This window comes from Capricornis sumatraensis, chromosome 9 (assembly GCF_032405125.1).
Source record: "Capricornis sumatraensis isolate serow.1 chromosome 9, serow.2, whole genome shotgun sequence".
Lineage (NCBI taxonomy): Eukaryota > Metazoa > Chordata > Mammalia > Artiodactyla > Bovidae > Capricornis > Capricornis sumatraensis.
In genome coordinates, this window is record NC_091077.1 from 34,176,032 (window position 1) to 34,196,957 (window position 20,926).

Here is a 20,926-nt window from a genome sequence, read left to right on the forward strand (position 1 = left end):
GTCCAAAACTTAAGGTAGCACTTATTAAAACTGATTTTTAATAATCAGGAAGATCATTCTCCCCTATTTTCCATTATACTTCAGAAAAATAGATCTTTCAAACAATTTCTTCATTTTATTTCAAATTATATACAGTGGAAAGCATGAAAGGAAACAATTCATGAACAAAATACACTTTAGAAAATTACTCTCTTGTAACTAAGGAAGGGAAAGGATTTCTACAAATAGCTAATAGAAAAAGAAAACCTCTAATCACTGGGGAAAAAAATAGCAAATATACTGTTTAGATAAGAAGATGTGCTTAGAATTTATTAAAAAGACAAGAATGTATTATATTTAGACATTAAACTATTACTCAACTCTTTAAGTTTTTATCTATATGAATTATTTCTATATTGTTCATTATGAGAAAATAGAGCCCATAATTGTTTTCATGGTCCTTAATTCTTTTAGAGTTCATAATTTTATTCAAAAAATAAACTTACATGAAATAGTTAGAAAATAAGAGGGTTCCGAAATATGTGATACAAACATTTATTCCAAGAGGATTTCAGAGGAAAGCCAGGATGTGTGTTTGTATGAATGGGGGAAAGGGGAGTGGTAAGGGAATGCCTCTGAGGACAAGGCAGAGCTTCAACTGATGCTGAAAAGACAAAGGAAATTTGAAAAGTGAAATAAACAGTGTGCATAAATGAATCAGGAAAATGATACTGAGAGCAGCAGGAAGTAATAAGGAGTAAGGCAGCCATACAAAGAACAGTTCTGGAAAGATATTTATATATGAAAGAAATCACGGTACAGTTAAAAAAAAAAAAGTGAGGACCTAGGAACTGCGTGCTGAGCCAGGCAGACTGGGGTGTATATCCCAGCTCTACCACTTCCCATGTGACCATGAGCAAATTATTTAAAAGAGCTGACCCTATATTTTCCCAAATTAAAGTTAGAGTTGTTATGCATAGTAGAGATAATGGGATAGGCTGCTCGTAGGTACTCAGTAACTATAACTTATAACTATAGTATAAGTATAACTATACTGTTGGTGGTGTTACTTAAACTGCTCAACACATGACCTTTATGTAGTACAAATGATCAGGCCAAAAGGTATCAGCCTGGTCAACTGTGTTAACAAAAATTATCTGTAAAAAACTTATAAAAGGAGGACTGTATGTCCTTTTAGTATTTTACTGGAGCACTGCTAACAGCCTCACCCCCAAAAGCACTTAACTCTATAGGGAGATATACTTTAATTTGTCATTACTTACTATTGATTAAGCTCAGATTCTGTGACATAAGATGTTAATTTGTGGGTTTTTGTATGATCAAGATGCATATGATTTCTGTCTAGTAGAAAATATAACCATAAAGGATATGGTTTTATTGTTCTATAGAACAATTAACTTGTTTTATCTCTTAACTCAATAAAATTATTTTAGAATGCCTTCCCCACTGGACTACATAAACCCTGTTTTTACTACTTCTCCTTTGAACCAGATTTATCATCTTGCTAACACTCCCATTAAGGAATTAAAGTTTCATCACGTTTTCATTTTATATCTGTCTATGAATCACGCCTAAAATGTTCTGAAGATTATATTCTTACAACCTGAATGATAAGTTGAGCCAAAAAGATATGGTTGGTTGGATTTTCAGAAATGTTATGTTAACAGGCACCAATTTAGTTGAGAATAAAACAGAAAATAAAAAACAAGGTACAGAGTCATCTTATTTTCAACTGAAAATTACCACTGATTTTTTTTAATTCCTAAGTTTTACTTGATATCCATAGTTATTAACCAAAAGAATGCTAGGATAGAACATAATTACAGGATACGGTGAAGCAGGTAATGAAACAACGTACCTCTAACCACCTCACTCATACCTTGGTTTGGAAATGGATTCTATTTCCTTCCTTCCACATCTCAGTCTGCAGAGTCTGTCCCGGGTATACTGGTTTTGCAAAACGAACCTTTAAAAGAAAATGTGTTTAAGGGTTAAAAATGTTTTAATATAAAGTTTTTCCATTTGGGGAGGGAGGTAGTTTCGGGTGGAGGTTGGAGAGCATAAAAGGAAGAAATAGGTTTGACAATACTAAAATTCACAAAAACAGTAATATGATAAAATTAGTAAAAAAAGGTTATAGTTAGTATAAGTTAATTGTCTTTCTAAGTATAGAATCAATAAATAGTTCACTCTTGACAAATCAAGACACAGAAGAATAACTATATTAAGCAAAGTTATACAGGCAATCATTAGTACGACTAAAAGGAAGCAATTAGAAGTGGTACTAATTAAGTCTGGGGAATAAGATCTGGGGTTGGTATATAGGAAAGAATAATTCTACTTTCTATTTCATAATTTTATACATGATTTTATTTGTTCTGTGTACATATTATTGGACAATAATGAAAACTTTATAATAATCACTATAAAATGATTTTAATAACGAGAATAATCAGTGTTACCAAAGACAAAACATCATAAAATAAATTTCCACTGCTGCATGGAACACAAACTGATAAAGCTTTCTGGAGTTATTTGACACTGTCTTAATGATTTTTTTTTAAGTGTATGTCTTGATTTATGCAAAGATACTGTGCAGAGACAGTTTTCTTTGTAATTTATAATGGATAAAAACTTGAAGCTAACATACTGATATAGGTTTATGTTTATTAACATTGAAATGCAGCCAGTTAACATTTTTAATTCAATTAAGGTAAATAATAAAATATTAAAACAATACATTTGAATCAGTTCTAATGAGGTGGATGAAACTGGAGCCTATTATACAGAGTAAAGTTAGCCAGAAAGAAAAATACCAATACAGTATATTGACGTATATATATGGAATTTAGAAAGATGGTAATGATAACCCTGTATGCGAGACAGCAAAAGAGACACAGATGTATGCTGCTGCTAAGTCACTTCAGTCGTGTCCGACTCTGTGCGACCCCATAGACAGAAGCCCACCAGGCTCCCCTGTACCTGGGATTCTCCAGGCAAGAACACTGGAGTGGGTTGCCATTTCCTTCTCCAATGCATGAAAGTGAAAAGTGAAAGGGAAGTCACTCAGTCGTGTCCGACTCCTAGCGACCCCATGGACTGCAGGCTACCAGGCTCCTCCATCCATGGGATTTTCCAGGCAAGAGTACTGGAGTGGGGTGCCATTGCCTTCTCCTACACAGATGTATAGAACAGTCTTTTGGACTCTGTGGGAGAGGGCGAGGGTGGGATGATTTGGGAGAAGGGCATTGAAACATGTATAATATCATATATGAAATGAACTGCCAGTCCAGGTTTGATGCAGGATACTAGATGCTTGGGGCTGGTGCACTGAGACAACACAGAGGGATGGTACAGGGAGGGAGGAGGGAGGGGGGTTCAGGATGGGGAATGCGTGTATACCTGTGGCGGATTCATGTTGATGTATAGCAAAACCAATATTATAAAGTAATTAACCTCTAATTAAAATAAATAAATTTATATTAAAAAATAAAATATTAAAACAAAATAATAATAATTTTTTAAAGATAAACCACAAATTTTTGTTAAGGCATATACATTGATATATGTATGCTCCTAACTACTTGATAATTTATATAATAATCAATCTGCTAAAAATATAACTCAATAATAATTCAATCTGCTAAATTAATTAATTAATTCAATATAATTCAATCTGCTAAAAATATTCTTCATGTTACATGTGTATTAGAGGTATTTATAGCCATGAAAAGAAAACTTGCTGAATACCAAGTCAATGAAATAATAAAAATAACAATTTCAGTACAGTACCTACTTTATTTATTTATTTTTTCTATCCAAGCCATTTATTTGAAATGCCAACTATATGTAGGATAAAGTCAGTGTTACATGCTTGTCAATAACAGTAGAAAAATAGAACCAATGAAAACCTCTGTATAATCATAATGGAAGTACCTACTTTAAATGAAGTCACTAAGACTCCTTCTTAGTTACATATAATATATATTTATATATATTTATAAATTTAATATAGACTAAGCATATTAAAAAGCTTTGTCATTACTTTGTCAACAAAGGTCCACCTAGTCAAGGCTATGGTTTTTCCAGTGGTCATGTATGGATGTGAGAGTTGGACTGTGAACAAAGCTGAGCGCTGAAGAATTGATGCTTTTCAACTGTGGTGTTTGGAGAAGACTCTTGAAAGTCCCTTGGACTGCAAGGAGATCCAACCAGTCCATCCTAAAGGAGATCAGTCCTGAGTATTCACTGGAAGGACTGATGTTGAAGCTGAAACTTTAATATTTTGGCCCCCTGATGCAAAGAGCTGACTCATTTGAAAAGACCCTGATGCTGGGAGGGATTGAGGGCAGGAGAAGGGGATGACAGAGGATGAGATGGTTGGATGGCACCACCGACACAATGGACATGGGTTTGAGTGGACTCTGGGAGATGGTGATGGACAGGGAGGCCTGGTATGCTGCGGTTCATGGGGTCGCAAAGAGTTGGACATGACTGAGCGACTGAACTGAACTGAACTGAAGACTCCTTCTCTTCTCTAACACTGAAAAGGAACAAATATTTAAATTAATACTTTACATATACCTTAACTGCCTTGAATCTCGACACGTCATTATCTGCAAACTGCTGTAAAACATGCCTGGCAGAAAATCCAAAGGTACATAATCCATGTAATATAGGCTTATTGAAACCTAAAAATAAGAGAGATAATTTAGTTAGATAAAGACACATTTCATGTTTAAACCAACAACGGTTAATTCAGAACTTCAAAAATAATTTTTAAACTGCATTCACCTGATTCATACCATGTATTTTAAGAAACATGAAAAGTATTTTATAAGTAATACTTCCTGGGGGAAAAATTATGAAATAAACAAAGAAAGAAAAAAAAAAAACAAGAAAGGAGTGTCAGAGATCTGGGGACACAGAGAATTATTTTGTTAGATTTGGCTATAACCATGAAATCTTCCATGGTGATTTCAATATCCATGTATGCAGACGATCCTTCCTCAACCTTTCAGTTTTCTGCTCTCCCCTCCAATGACCTTGCCCTTCATGCTCTGTCCTCCAATGACCTCGTCCTTCATAACTCAGATATTCATCCCCATGGTCCTATCACAGACCTTGCCCTAGCAGGAGCTACCTTCCACCATAATCTCAATTTCAAGGGCACCATTTTCTGAATACTACTTCCTACCTTTCCATATCCTTTGCATAAACATATTAGGAAAGGGCTATTTTTTAAATGTCACCAGTTAAACTGCCAGTCAGAAGTAGTAATGTCTTTATTATTTAGATAATTGAGCTAATATTTTCATTGGCATATATTATTAGCAACTCACCTGCTAAGCTAGCAAAGTTAGGATCAATGTGTAAGGGATTCCAATCTCCACTGAGGCGGTACAAAGCAGCCTGTAGAGAGAGAATTATGAAAGTAACTAGCATATCAGTGCTTTCTTATAATACATTAAAATAAAAACAGAAAATATGACTGGTTATTGCATGAGAAATGCATCATAATATACCTAACTCTAGCTTTGATTAAAAAATAACTATTTCTAACAAAAAAAGGTTAAGTGTAAATCAAATGCTTTTTGTAACACCTGCCACTGAAATCAGTTGGGAAGGGATGAGGACTGTGCAAAAATAGCAATGGGAACCAAGAACTACATCTGGGAATAACACTGGTTACCACTGCCTAAGGAGAAATTCACAAAAAGGAATCCATCAATCTACTCTCATTAAAACACAATGAAGACAAGGTGTAAATGTTTATAGTGAAGTGAAGTGAAGTTGCTCAGTTGTGTCCCACTCTTTACGACCCCATGGACTGTAGCCTATCAGGCTCCTCTGTCCATGGGATTTTCCAGGCAATAGTCCTGGAGTGGATTGCCATTTCCTTCTCCAGCGGATCTTCCCAACCCAGGGATCGAACCCAGGTCTCCCGCATTGTAGACAGATGCTTTACCGTCTGAGTATAGCCTCTTCTAAACAAGCAAAATTTATGCCAACTTTCTTGTGGGGTGTTTTAAATTGAAGCCTATAACCCAATACTAGACACATAAACATCAAACACTTCTAATAAACTTTCAATCGACTGGGTGCACTAAATCCTGAGATCAGCTCATCCTGCAAAACAAAAAACAAAAAAAAAAACAGACTAGTAGCCTGCCATTAAGATTACATTTCTGCTTAGTCCAGATCTTCACATCACTTCTGTACTTAGACAAGGCAGGGTTAGCAAAAAGAGATAACAGGGCTTTCCAGGTGGCTCAGCAGAAAAGAACCCACTGGCAATACAGAAGATGAGGGTTCCATCCCTGGATCAGGAGGATTCTCCTGCAGGAGGGCATGGCAACCCATTCCAGTATTCTTGCCTGGATAATCCCATAGATGGAGGAACCTGGAGGGCTACAGTCCACAGAGTAGCAAAGAGTCATAGATGACTGAAGCGACTGAGCAGACACACACAAAGGTAACAGCAGGATCAAAAATTCACTATACTTGTCAGCATTTAAATTGTGCACTGGTCAAACGAAAAAAAAGTACTTTTCAGTACTGAAGGAAAGACAATTCAAAAAAAGCTTAGAGTAAGTATTTTAATGTATCTGTGTATTAACTTTGAGTCTGCCTCAAGAACTTTATCAATTGCTATGTTAAGCTTTCCAAGACTATTAAAATGTTGTGCAAAGGCTAGCCATGTCAGCATACCTGATTTTCCTAGTGTTTTTTATTTTTAATTGTTGATTATTCTTTTTTAATAAATTTTATCTACAGAAAATAACATTTCCTACAATTCACAGGAAAATATCATTTACTTTTTAATATGTTTTATATAATTTTAAAAAACTCTTTCTCTTTCCCATCACTCCATATGATAGTTTTCTAAATTATTCACTTTTTCAGTGAACCAGTGTTTTTTCCCTTTACGTGGCGTTGAAAATAATTAAATCAAATCAACAATTATCAAATAGATGTGATTTACAAGATTCTGTATAAGTTGTAGAGGGTTAAATTAAAAAAAAATAAAACACTAGGCAAATATGCATCATCATGTTACATATAAATAGAAAAAATGACGAACTTCAAACCCCAAATCCAGAGCTGGATTTGAACTTCAGTCTGTCTGATGCCAAAACCAATAATCTATTCAGTGTCTGACAACTTCTCCTTTGGTAATTTAATAAAGAATTACAATTTTAATGGACAGCATAACCAATATTCCAAAGATTAACTTTATTTAACAAAGATGATAGCTAAAATTCTAATTGTTAGAATAAGTAGTATAAGATATGTAACTGGGGAAACTGAAGATATTTGTTTTCTTTCTTTCCAAATACAAAGTCTGACATCTGTTACCTTCCTATTCTTTGGTCTTTCTAGGTTATTGGGGATGAATTTTCTCTTTATTAATTATGACAAACCATGAACCATACTTGTAAAAGCATATGAATTTGCAGATCAAGAAATTCTCCTAAAGAAATGAAAAACAAAATATTCCAGAAGTGACACTGGTAGAGCTAAAACTATGATTGCCAGTTTTCTTACTGACTAAAAAATGACTCATTTAACTTAAGTACCTGGCAAACAGTTTATGCTATAGTGGCATAATCCATTCCATCCCCACTTCTCCTTAAAGGCCTGTTCATCCATAATCACCTCCTGCCACTCTCCAATGCGAATTCTCTAATTCTTACTCCTTGTACATACATCAAGCTCTTATCTGCTATCATTATTAAGTTCTTATCCCCATTCAGGCAAGTTTTACATCTCTGTTAAGAGAATATCTATACACCAATTTAGTTCAGAAGTCTCATTTTCCTACCAAACTCTTTTGAGTATCATTCTCTAATAAGTAACACTTCTCTGAATGTCTACAGCATTTACTCTACAATTCAAAGCCTTGTCTTTAATCATTCATTGCTTAGAATAGATGCCCTAGTTATTAAGACATATACACATTATTTCTAAGTGTACTTTCAGTTCCTTGTCAATAGATCACACTTCTTGAGTTGTGTCTCCTACAGTACAGATCTAATTTAAAACAGCTCATAAATCCCCCGAACTTTATGTAAAATTTTATGCAAAATGTTTTTAAACAAATTGTATATAGTTTTTAATCACATTCTCAAATGACCATGTGATACAAATGGCCAGGAACCTCTGTGAAATGATGGGTGCCCATTATTCATACAAAAAAATATGTGTTAACTTATAAACTGCTCTTTGTCACACAGCAAAATACTAAAGTTGGCTAACAGCTAATGAAAAGTTCTATTCATCTGAAAAACCAGAAAAAGAAAATCTTTCTGCTTACTGTATAAAGAAACTCAAGTCATGGAAACTATTCAGCTTTTCTTATCTACAGCAGATACATTTTATTATTTCAGAAACCCAAGAATAATAATGGAGCATTGCTGGGCTTTGTGAACCATGAAACCACAAAATCTTTTCTGTTCTTCAGTGCCACAATAAAAATTAATTTCACTATGAAGCTTTAATTAAATATATATATGAGTGTTTTCTTAAGAAATTGATAAGAAATAGGGATGGGAAGAATATTTAAAGGCAAAAACTAATCTGAGATAAAAAGTATTATTCTATCACCCAATTATATAGTGTTTAAAAAAAACACAATTACTACATTTCAAACTTAATTCTTTCTAGCTCATGAAATTATATTTCTATTTGTTAGCAAACATAAATCCTACAGAAGTTCTCATATCAACATGTCAAAATTAGTATCCAAAAATGAGTGAATTTTATAAATAATCTGCTGTCATTACCTGCATTACTTCAGAGCTTTATGTATTCTGTTCTATATCTGCGCGATTAGTATTCTGGCCATCTTAAAGAAGAACCTTCATAACTCTCAAAAACAAAGTTGCTGTTTTCATCTTCAAGGTCACCTTTTGTTCATTAAATAAATCTTTGCATGCTTACAGTATCTGTTAACTGACAGGGTATTTTATCTCCTTCATCAGAAAACATACTATTCATGCCAAACAGAACAGATTAAATCACCTAATCCTTCTAAGATGCTTTATTGTATCTGTCCACTAAAGTTGGCATAAAATAATCTGTCTCTACACAGTGCAGCTTAGCTTTCTTTTCCAACAGAAGAGAGGATAACTGAAATCTGCCCTTTATTTTATCCTGTTCTCTAAAGTTTTAATGAAATTCTTCACAAAGCTAGGCAATCTCTTTAAGGCAAGCAATCCACACCAACAAAACATGATGCTTTCTCAACTGACTTGTGAAAACCACTTTTTATTTTCTTTTGATATCTAATGGAGAAAAACAACCGCTAAGTAAAAATTCAAAAAGAATGAATTTCAACTACAGAAATATGCCATTATTTCTATTATGTAGAAATCTTTTGAGTTCTTAGGACTACTTTTTAATTCATAGGATTTACAGGGTATCAAGAGTTACAAGTTAAGTGCCAGGAGCCAGGTGGCTTTACCATTTTTCAAAAACACCATGTTACCTGATTAAGTGAGGTGGTATCTGTAAGTACAGCATCAGGAGGTCTATCAGGTATGGCTACAGCTGCCTGAAATTAATTAAAAAAAAAAAATGACACATTAAACAGTTAACAAAATAATTGTTAGTCTCTTTACCGAAACTGATATTTGACAAACAACCATGTTTCAATGTACAATTGTTTCTCAGTTTCCAGGACACCAAAATTTGCAGATGCTCAAGTCCCTTATACAAAATGGGGCAGTATTTGCATATAACCTATGCACATCCTCCCATACACTTTAAATCATCTCAAGATTACTTGTAATACCTACTATAATGTAAATACTGTGTAAATAGTCTGAGAATTTTCTAGAAATTTTTATTCTGGATATTTTTGATCCACAGTTGGTTTAATCTGCAGATGCAAAACCTGCGGATGTGGAACCTGTGGATATGGAGGGCTGATTGTAATGAAATCTGTAAGCTGGATAAAAAGCAGATTTTTTTAATACATTCAGCACATAATGACCTTTAAAATTCTGTAACTGTGAGCTTCGTCTACATTATGATTTCCCTGAAATGACTCTGTATAATGAAAGGAATTATATAACCAGGTCCATTCTCTAGGCAACAAACATAGGGACTCTTCCCAATGGAAAAGAATACTTCTTTCCAGGGGAGGTCTTTGAGATCAGTCTTTGAGGTTTGACCAACTCAGTGAACGTGAATTTGAGCTCCAAGAGATAGTGTAGGACAGAGAAGCCTGGCATCCTGCAGTTCATGGAACTGCCAAGAGTCAGACATGACTTAACAAATGAACAACAAAAATGATGCCATGAGAACTCTTCTTAGCTGTCTCCTGGCATGGTTCTCTAGCAAACTTCTAGTTGGACTAGTTTACTTACTGCTTCCATGGAGCTACCAGACTCCTCTTGATTATCACTAAAGTAACTTTGTTTTTGAAACCATCCTTACTTTTGGTTCCAATTATTTGGTTCCAAAATGAGTCAGTTTCCTTGGGGAGAGCTTCAGAGCTCTATTTTTAGAGCCTGCCTTGGCCCCCAGGCAAAACATCTGTGCCACTGCAACAGAGATGAGGGCAAGGACAGTGGCCCACTTCTCTCCAAGTGACATCCTCACTTTACAAGAAGGGGACTGAGCAGGAGTAGGAGCTTCTGGTCTTCTCAGCTTGCCTCTAGCAGCAGGGAACCCTCATCCCATGAGCGGGCTGGGGCAAGAGTTATCAGAGCCCTAGTATTCTTAACATGCCATCGTAGAACAACTCTCCACAGTACAAGTGGGGGCTGGGTGGAGGAAGAGAACCCCATAACTCTCGACCACTTTTACCTGTAATAGAGCTTCTGCTTCATAAGTTAGGGAAGGCAGGCGTGGGGAATAAGAAAAATGAGTGGCCTGCTCTACCTAGGAAGATAGTGTGGCCCTATTCTGAGAGCTGAGGGCAGAGCTGAAGGCCAGGTTAAACTGGAGTAAAATCCAAATTACAAAATATTTTTGGGAAAAATATGGTTTGGGGCAGATTTTGAGAACTCAACAATAATTTGAATTGTTTTATTCATAAGAAATATTCTAGACATTTAATGAGTGAAGATTTTCATTTATACCAGGATCTCTTGTACATGTTAGGTTTTTCTAAAGAGCTCTGGGTACAGGCAAAGTTTGCACAAGTAAAGATATTCCAGTAATTATCTCATGTCAGCACTTCAAATCCAAGAACATATTCTGATTCAAGGAAGTATAGATTACTAAAGCCCTACTCTATGAAATTATACATATAGTAAGTTCAAAATACAGATAAGCATCCTTAATGACAACACGTATGTCATTTATGAAGTTGTAGCCTACCTTGGCTTTGTCTGATGTCCGTTTTCCACTGAAGCCTCCAGAACCAACAACAAAGATGGAGAACTGATTATAACATATAAGTTCCTCCCCAGAGTAAGTGTAGACTGAAAAGTAAATGAAAGAAGAAAGAAAAGAAGTTATTATCAAAAGGTATAACCAGTTAACCAATACATGATCAGCAATCCCTGTAAATGTTTCAGAAACGAAATTCAATTACTAAAAGGTTTCGCAACTTAAAGACACCCAAGTTTGGGTTACAGAGCACTCATTTTAACCGTACACACTACCAGTCTCTAGAAGGCAAAGAAAGGAAGATCTTGACAAATCCTTTCTTATCTATGAAACAGCAGTTCCTCTACCTTCTTCTAAAACTCCCCAACTGCCCTTCATACTTCAGTTCTCTCCTTCTCAAACTTTTCAGACAATTCCACTATAAAAAGCAGACTAACACACCTGAAAAGATTTTTTATCACTACTAATTATTAAATAAATGCAAATCAAAACTATGAGGAAGTACCTTACACTGGTCAAAATGGCCATCACTAAAAAGTCTACAAATAACAAATGCTAGACTGAGAGCGGAGAAAGGGGAACCCTCCTACACTGCTGGTGGGAATGTAAACTGGTACAGCCACTAAGGAAAACAGTATAGAGGTTCCTCAAAAAACTAAAAATAGAATTGCCATATTATCCAGCAATCCCACTCCCGGGCATATATCCAGACAAAACTATAATTCAAAAACATACATGCACCCCTAATGTTCACAGCAGCACTATTTACAACAGTCAAGATATGGAAACAACCTAAATGTCCACCAACAGATAAACGGATTTAGAAGATGTGAGATACACACACACACACACACACACACACACACACACACACACACATACAAAATGTGTGTGTACACACAAAATGGAATGCTGCATAGCCATAACAAAGAATGAAATAATGCCTTTTGAGCAACACAGATGCACCTAGAGATTGTAATACCAAGCAAAGTTAAGTCAGAGAGAGATAGACAACTGTCATACGATATCACTTATATGTGGAATGTGAAATATAAAACAAATGAATGTATCTACAAAACAGAAACAGATTCAGAGATAGAGAACAGACTTTGTGGTTGCCTAGGGAGAGAGGAGGTGGTGAAGGGATGGATTGGGAGTTTGGATTAGCAGATGCATCCTATATACAGGATGGATAAACAAGGTCATACTGTATAGCACAGGGAACCATATTCAATATCCTGTGATAAACCATAATGGAAAATACAAAAAAGAATGTATATATGTATAACTGAATCACTTTGCTGTACAAGAGAAATTAACACAACATTGTAAATCCACTAAAATTCAGTAAGATTAAAAAATAAAATGCAGATAACCACACTCTATAAAATTTTCAAACATTCTTCTGAAGCCCTCAATAGAGCCTGAAATATAAAAGAGGAAGTAGCAAGAATGAAGGTATAAGCTTCTGGAAGGCAGGATCATGACTCTTCTGCTCATATCTACTCCCAGCAATTAGAATAGTACCAGGGACAGAAAAAGCACCTAATAAATATGCATTAATTAATGAATCAATGAACAAATGACACTAGTGAGCACGTTAGTGAATAAGTAAGAAATGAAAGATAGCTGTTCCTCTTCACAACATATTCAGTATAACCTCTTAGGTATGTATTAGAACAAAATGATAAAACCTATATTCCAAATACCAGATTAATATTAAACTTTCCACTGCCATTTCCAAAATTTTTGATAATCTTTCTTGTTTTTGTTCTTAAACTTTAAAAGATAAATTTTAAGCAAGGTGTCTTTGGCTTATGTTTAATTACTAGTATTTCAATATTTATTAAACTACTATAATCTTTTTTTCCACCGCAAATAAAATGTGGCTATGGTGTTTGAACCACATTCAATACGTCTGAATGTGCAAGGTTAAAAACCTAACTACCATTTATAAGAATGATTCAGGGGTCAAATAGGTTCCCAGTTCCAAAGAGCTAACATACGAAAGAATATTTACAACACAGCCTAATTATCAATTGAGGGTTGTCTTTGTATTCATTCCTGCTAAAACATACTCCAAAAGCATAATTCCCCACTGTGTTCACTAGACCAGCCACATTTCTCATCTCTGCTTTGGTTATGTTGTCACAAATCCCCTGAAATGTCCCACTCTCCTAACCTCTTATTTTCTAAAAGAGTTTATAAATTTTTAGAATGCTAATTTTGCTTTCTCACAAATTGGAAGATAAATAGAAACTTATTTGTCAACTTCTATGGTAAAGTATACTGCATACAAAGGCTATCAATTTAACAATATTATTATAAGAACTGGAAATTAGTTACCATCCACAAGAATTACTAAACCGGATCCTTTATCCAGGATATCAGCAACAACTGTTTCACATCTAAATTTTCCTAAAATGGAAAGTAAAAATAATAAATGTATAATAAATAAATGAGACTGTTTTAAAAGCCATAAATAATATATTATATGAAGACGAGAGAATTTAAACATAACTTCCACTGGAAGTTCAGCAAAACTAAAAAAATGCATGGTTTACAACAATTTTCAATATGATGCTGAGTCATAAACATTAAAAGCAATCATAATGCCTGAGTGAGCAATTTGAAAATTAGTAATTCTGACAAATTAGGTGGTAAAAAGTAACAATTTTCAATCATTCAATGCACATTTGTTAAGCAAACAGTCAACACCATTTACTCCATCCCTTATTGAACCTCTATTGGCTTCAATGAGACGTTTCCTCCTAACCACTTTGTTCTTTCATGGACTCTTCTTTCCATCATTTAATTGGTGACCTCTTGATGTATTATCCTTGTTTGAGAGTGAAACCATAATCTTTCTTTCCAACCTGTTTCTCTCTTTTGTTCTCTACATGAAAGAATGGTACTATCCACCCAACTGCCATGGCAGAAACTTCAGCATGACGCCTGCCTCATAAATTAGTTTCTAAACATGTGACAAGACTTGAGTAGGCAGACATCGAAAGAAGTCAGAAGATATAAAAAGTTTTTTACTTCATCCTGAAGTCTACGAATAGCCATCTGGGCTTTTTAATAGGGAAGTGACAAACATACTTACATTTCAGAAATAATATTCTGGCTACAGTGAGATGAACAGATCTGAGGGGAGCAAGAATGGAGGCAGAGAGGACACTTGGAAAATGAGAGATAATGGTGATTGAAATGAGGTAGACAGAAATAGGATCCTAAATGCACTGAAGGGAGAAAATCAAAGATCTTGGTACCTGCCTGGCTATGAAAGATGATTTAAAAAAATAAAATAAAGTAATGCTGAGGTTAACTAGGTTCCTGTTGCTTTCATCTCCTAAGTTGTTTCTGATTCTTCCACTTCTATCTCTCCACCACCTTCGCCTAAGCTACCATCATTTTATTTCAACTACCACAACAGACTTCTAACTAGTTACCTGCACATTCACTCTGACCAACTTTAACACATGCTCCATATTATGTCTGAAGCTATTTTTTTCCCAGAGTCAACCTGATTATGCCAAATCCTTCTATTTTAAGTTCTAATGGTATCAAGTATGTTTCATCTGTACTGTTTATCACATATAGTTATAATTATACATTTATTTGTGTGCTCTTTTTTTTTTTTATTATAGGCTGCCCTCCCCAACAACTAGGTTATATGCTCCAAACGGGCACAGTCTAGATTTGTTTCATTTTCCATTTATTCATAACCCTAACAGAAAGCCTAGATGTTAGGAAGCAACTGATAAATAACTGTCAAACTGCAGATGATATCCCGAGATAATCAATTCCACATTTAAACAATACCAAGCCTACTCCTTTCATATCCCTACAGTTTCTCCACTTATATCCCTGTTGATGCCTACAATCCTTTTCAATCAACCACATTCTCCAACCTAGATTATTACAAAGGTCTCTTACAAAACCTCCTTCCCTCTATCTCATTCCCTTAGCAATCCAAGCATTACAAACAGGAGCCAGAGTTGATGCTTTCTAAAATCCACATTTGATCATATCTCTCCTTACAGTCCTTCAGTGGTTATCTATTGTCTTTAAAATAAACGCCAAACTTCCTCACATAACCACACACTGCACACTGCCTCAGATAAAAGGAACTGTGTAAAAACAGGGTGTAATACCAAACTGAAGACTCGAACTGAGACGGTAGAGTAGGAGGACACAGAATTCACCTCCCGCATAAACTCATCAAAAATACACCTTCACTGAAAATTAAGTGGAGACTAACAGAAAGACTCCTATATAACCAAGACTATAAGAAAGACCCACAGGTAATCAGGTAGGAAGTGAAGAAAAGCAATCAGGTAAGGACTGTAGGAGAGGACTCAAAGGAAAAGGGAGATGGTATAGGGAGAGACCTTCCTGAGGGACTGAGAAATTTAAGCCATATATTGGGTGTCCAACAAAGGGAAGACAAGCCCCCATGGCTGGCTGGAAGGCCACTGGGACAAGAGAGTTATGGGAAGCCTGGACTCCAGGAGTGAGTGAACACTTACTTATTCTCAAGGCAGGGCACAGAGGGCATACTGAAACTACCTGGGTGGCTGACTGGTTTTCTACAACTGCTCTGGTTCCCAGCCTGAGCCAAGGGAACACTCCAGCACCACTCACATCACATCACAGCTCCACAGTCTAGGCTGCCATGATCAAGGAAAAGGCTCAGCTATAAGATGCCAAGGACACCCAAACCCTGAACAGGGAGGGGACAGCCACTACTGGTGAACGCACAGAGGGCCCAGATCTCTAATGGTGGCCAGGCCAACAAAGCTTATGCTCCAGCACTCACTGAAATACCCATACCAGCCGCTCCTGCTCCTCTACTGAACCTCTCTGGGGCAAGGGTGTCAGTGCTTGAAGTGGGAAGAGCACACACTTAAAGAGAACTGAACCAGCTCAGACCCAACCCTCAGGGCTTCTGCTCCAGCAATTAGAGATCTGCCCCTGCCACTAACGGGGGAGTGGGGGGACAGCAACTAAGTTAAGGCGAAGCCCCACCTAACATCTGACTCTACTCTTCCATCTCCAGCCCCACCCCCTACAAAGGTGATAACTGTCAGCACATCCTGAGGAAAGACCTAAATTGTGCTCACATCAAATCCAGCTCTCCCATCAAAGCCACTGGGCACCTGCAGACTGTATAGGGGCACACCCACAAAAGAAAAATCATAAGGAATTGTTTCACCTAATTTCAATAGATAAAGAAATATATAAGCAAAATGAAAATAGAGGAGTCTGTTTCAATTGAAAGAGCAAGAGAAAATTCCTGAAAAAAACAACAAACAAAACAGAAATAAATAATTTACTAGACAAAGAATTCAAAGCATTTGTAATAAGAATGCTAACTGAATTAGGAAAGAGAATAGACAAATACAATGAGAGTTTTAACAAGGAACTAGACATTTTTTAAAAGAACCAATCAGAGCTGAAGAATAGACTAACTGAAAACAAAAATGCACTAAAAGGAACTAACAGCATACCACCCTTATGGCAGAAAGCGAAGAACTAAAGAGCCTCTTGATGAAAGTGAAAGAGGAGAGTGAAAAAGTTGGCTTAAAATTCAACATGTAGAAAACTAACATCATGGCATCTGGTCACATCACTTCATGGCAAATAAATGGGGAAACAACGGAAACAGTGACAGACTTTATTTTTCTGGTCTCCAAAATCACTACAAATGGTAAGTACAGCCATGAAATTAAAAGATGCTTACTCCTTGGAAGAAAAGCTATGACAAACCTAGACAGCATACTAAAAAGCAGAGATATCACTTTGCCAACAAAAGGTCCACCTAGTCAAAGCTATGATTCTTCCAGTAGTCATGTATGGATGTGAGAGTTGGACTATAAAGAAAGCTGAGTGCCAAAGAATTGATGCTTTCGAGCTGTGGTGTTGGAGAAGACTCTTGAAAGACCGTTGGACTGCAAGGAGATCCAACCAGTCCATCTTAAAGGAAATTAGTCCTGAATATTCACTGGAAGGACTGATGCTGAAGCTGAAACTCCAATACTTTGGCCACCTGATGTGAAGAACTGACTCAATGGAAGAGACCCTGATGCTGGGAAAGACTGAGAGCAGGAGGAGAAAGGGACAGAGGATGAGATGGCTGGATGGCATCACCAACTTGATGGACATGAGTCTGAGCAAGCTCTGGGCGTTGGTGATGGACAGGGAGGCCTGGCGTGCTGCAGTCCCTGGGGTCGCAAAGAGTCAGACATGACTGCGACTGAGGGGAAATGAACTGAGGTGATACAGAAAAACACGTATGTGATCTAGAAGATAGAATATTGGAACTCACTCAATCAAAACAGTGAAAAGTAAAAAGCAGAGAACATTTTAAGGGATCTTTGGGTAATATCATGCATACCAACATTACATTATAGGGGTCCCAGAACAAGAATAGAATAAAAATTTATTTGATGAAATTTGGCTGAAAACTTCTCAAGCCTGAAGAAGGAAATAGACGTCTAGGTACAGGAAGCACAGAAGACCCTAAAGAAGATAAATCCAAACAGACCCACACTAAGACATACCATAATTAAAATGGAAAAAGCTAAAGAGAGAATTCTAAACGTAGCAAAAAGAAAAAGAGAGGGTCATATACAAAAGAATCCCCATAAGGCTATCAGCTGATTTTTCTGCAGAAACTTTGCAGGCCAGAAAGGAGTGGCATGATATATTTACAGTGCCAAAAGGGAAACCTACAACCTAGGCTACTCTTCTCAGCATGATTATCCTTCAGGATTGAAGGAGATATAAAAAACTTTTTGGATAAGCAAAAATCAAGAGTTCATCAATACTAAACCAACCCTAAAATAAATGTTAAAGGGTCATCTCTAAATAGAAAAGGAAAGGATATAACAAGAATTAAGTATAGAAAAGGAAAAAATCCCACTAGTAAAGGCAAATATATAGGAAAGACAGAGGCTCAAATACTTAAATAAGCTAGTACAAAGTCTAAGAAACAAAAACCTGTAAAATCAAGTATGACTACAACAATAAGTAAAGAGATAAACATGAAGATGTAAACTATGACATCAAAAACACAAAGTGTGGGGGAAGGGAGTAAAAACTGTAGCTCTTTTAGAATGTGTCTGAACTTAAAGGATTGGTTTAAAACAAATATAGCTATAGATCAACGTATATGAATTCCATGGTAACTGCAAATCAAAAACCTACAACAGATACCCGAAAACAAAAGAAAAAGGAACACAAGCAAAAGAAAAGCACAAAACCACAAAGGAAGAAACTTAAAAGGAAAAAACAAAAACAAAAACAGGGAAGACTACAAGAACAACCAGAAACAAGTAACACTAACACTGAAATAGAACTATTCAGCCTTAAGCAATTAGAATCTTATAATTTTTAATAAAATAAAGTTGTTTAGTAGCTAAGTCACGTTCGACTCTGTGTGAACCCGTGGACTATAGTCCACCAGGCTCTTCTGTCCATGGGATTCTACAGGCAAGAATACTGGAGTGGGTTGCCATTTCCTTCTCCAAAATAAAATAAAAAGATTTAGAAAAAAATTAAAGTACAATTCTAGTTATTTGCTAACCTCTACATTACATAATATGAAATGATAGACTTTTTGTGTCTCACCACCTTATACAGTCAGCATATAAATATTCTGACATCAGAGTAGCAACACAAAACAAATACATCAAATTAAGGTGAAAAAATGAGAAGCTCGACTGAACAAGTGGATATAACTGAGAAAAATAAACTGATTAAGATAGACTTTATTTTACTTACTCTAAAAGAAAATATGAAAAAGTTAATTACAAAACATCCTGTATCTTTTAACATTCTTTACTTTACGAAAATCAATACCAACACAAATACCTGAGAAAAGAACAAAGAATCCATGGGACTAATTATACACATCCACGACTGATTATACACAAACACTAAGTTTAAGATATAAAAAGAAAATGGTCCTTTCAGTTGCTGATCAGATTTTAAGTAGTTTTTTGAAGTAATTTATTAAATAAAACTATTCAAATAGGATGATATTTAAGTAACCAAAATAAGTACTAGTTAACATCGATATGGGGATTCCTGGTGGCTCAGCAGGAGAGAATCCACCTGCTAATGCAGGAGATGCAGGTTCAATCCCTGGGTCAGGAAGGTCCCCTGGAGAAAGAAATGGCAACCCACTGCAGTATGCTTGCCTGGGAAATCCCATGGACCCAGAAGCCTGGCGGGCTAAAGTCCTTGTGGTTGCAAAGAATTAGACATGATTTTAGTGACTAAACAAAAAACAACATCAATATACACTAATGGTTGACATGTGCACCAATAACTTACAATAGAATTTATTTAGTCACTTCTCTGCCAGTTTAACACATTGACACAGTTTGGAAGGGTAGTCAGAACATAAAATTATGGTATGATCAAGAACTCACCTGTTCTGGGAATTGGTTTATATAACTCCAAGTACTGTTCCCCGTGAAGAATCTACATTAAGGTAAGCAAAATTTTGTCAGTAGACTTCCTTACTCCATAGGCTCTTCTATGAATACTGCTAATCCTAAGGCATTTTACTGCCCACTTGTTCACATGACTACTTCCCTCAAACTATCTATCTCAGTTTGGCTCTTATTCCTTAACTATATTATTCAGAAATCATCAGTCCTCCAATTTAAAGACTACTGGCTCTCTGGAACAGAGAAGATATACTGTCTTCTTTCTTGACATTCTTAATCCTTGCTGAGTGATAATCGTGGATTATTTGCCATGGAGACACTAAACTCAGTATATTCCCAGGGCTCATCACTGTGTTTGGAACATACTGGTTATCCACTACATATCTACTGAATAAAAATAAACAAACTGGTCAGTACTAGTAATTTCAGGTGATATCTGGCAAATACAAAAGACTCGACCAAAACACAAAGATAAATATTAAAGCCATGGTTACAGCAAAAGCACCATCAATGTCAACATTTCCTTAGTGTTATGTCTTACAAATTACCTACTAAGAGTAAATACTAAAGACCCTGTGTAATTTCACAGCCACATTAACCTCAATTTATCAAAACAAGAATATAAGAATATAATACAGGAAAACAAGTGAACAAAAAAAGAAAAAAAAAAAACCTGACCACATATTCAAATGACCACACTCCACTGCTATGGGACAGTTTAATTCCCAGTCTTCCTCAGAACCCAGAGAGGAAACAGAATGGGGAGGAGGATAGTGATGAGAGGACAAATGAAGGATAGCCTCAATATCAAGTCTGGAAGCTCAAGGCTGGGAAGACTGGGATTCAAATCCCAAGATGGCTATCATTTCCAGTCACAGATTTTGAATACCATTCGTGATGTCCAATTCCTTTCAACTCCAAGGAAGAATTCTGAAATATTGGCTTTAATTGTTCACAAGGACATTATCCAAACAGGAGAACTGTAGGCAACAAATGCCATGGGAGAGTGACTGAAACAGCAAACTGCTTGGCATATATTTCGTGCCTCCCTCCCAACTTCATCAATTAATAAAATAAGTGTAGATTCTCATGGACTCAGAGAAGCAATGAACTAATGATTC

General features: G+C 36.0%; 1 protein-coding gene across 1 annotated transcript in view; it reads right to left on the reverse strand.

Moving 5' to 3' along the window:
- HSD17B4 (hydroxysteroid 17-beta dehydrogenase 4) overlaps positions 1-20,926 on the reverse strand; it is a 99,286-nt gene that overhangs the window by 20,478 nt on the left and 57,882 nt on the right. The window contains exons 14-20 of the mRNA XM_068981483.1: positions 19,785-19,836; positions 13,690-13,761; positions 11,332-11,435; positions 9,491-9,556; positions 5,343-5,412; positions 4,585-4,691; positions 1,880-1,966 (exon numbers count right to left, since the gene is read on the reverse strand). Coding sequence (XP_068837584.1) covers positions 1,880-1,966; positions 4,585-4,691; positions 5,343-5,412; positions 9,491-9,556; positions 11,332-11,435; positions 13,690-13,761; positions 19,785-19,836 — 558 coding nt within the window. The remainder of the gene's footprint in view (positions 1-1,879; positions 1,967-4,584; positions 4,692-5,342; positions 5,413-9,490; positions 9,557-11,331; positions 11,436-13,689; positions 13,762-19,784; positions 19,837-20,926) is intronic.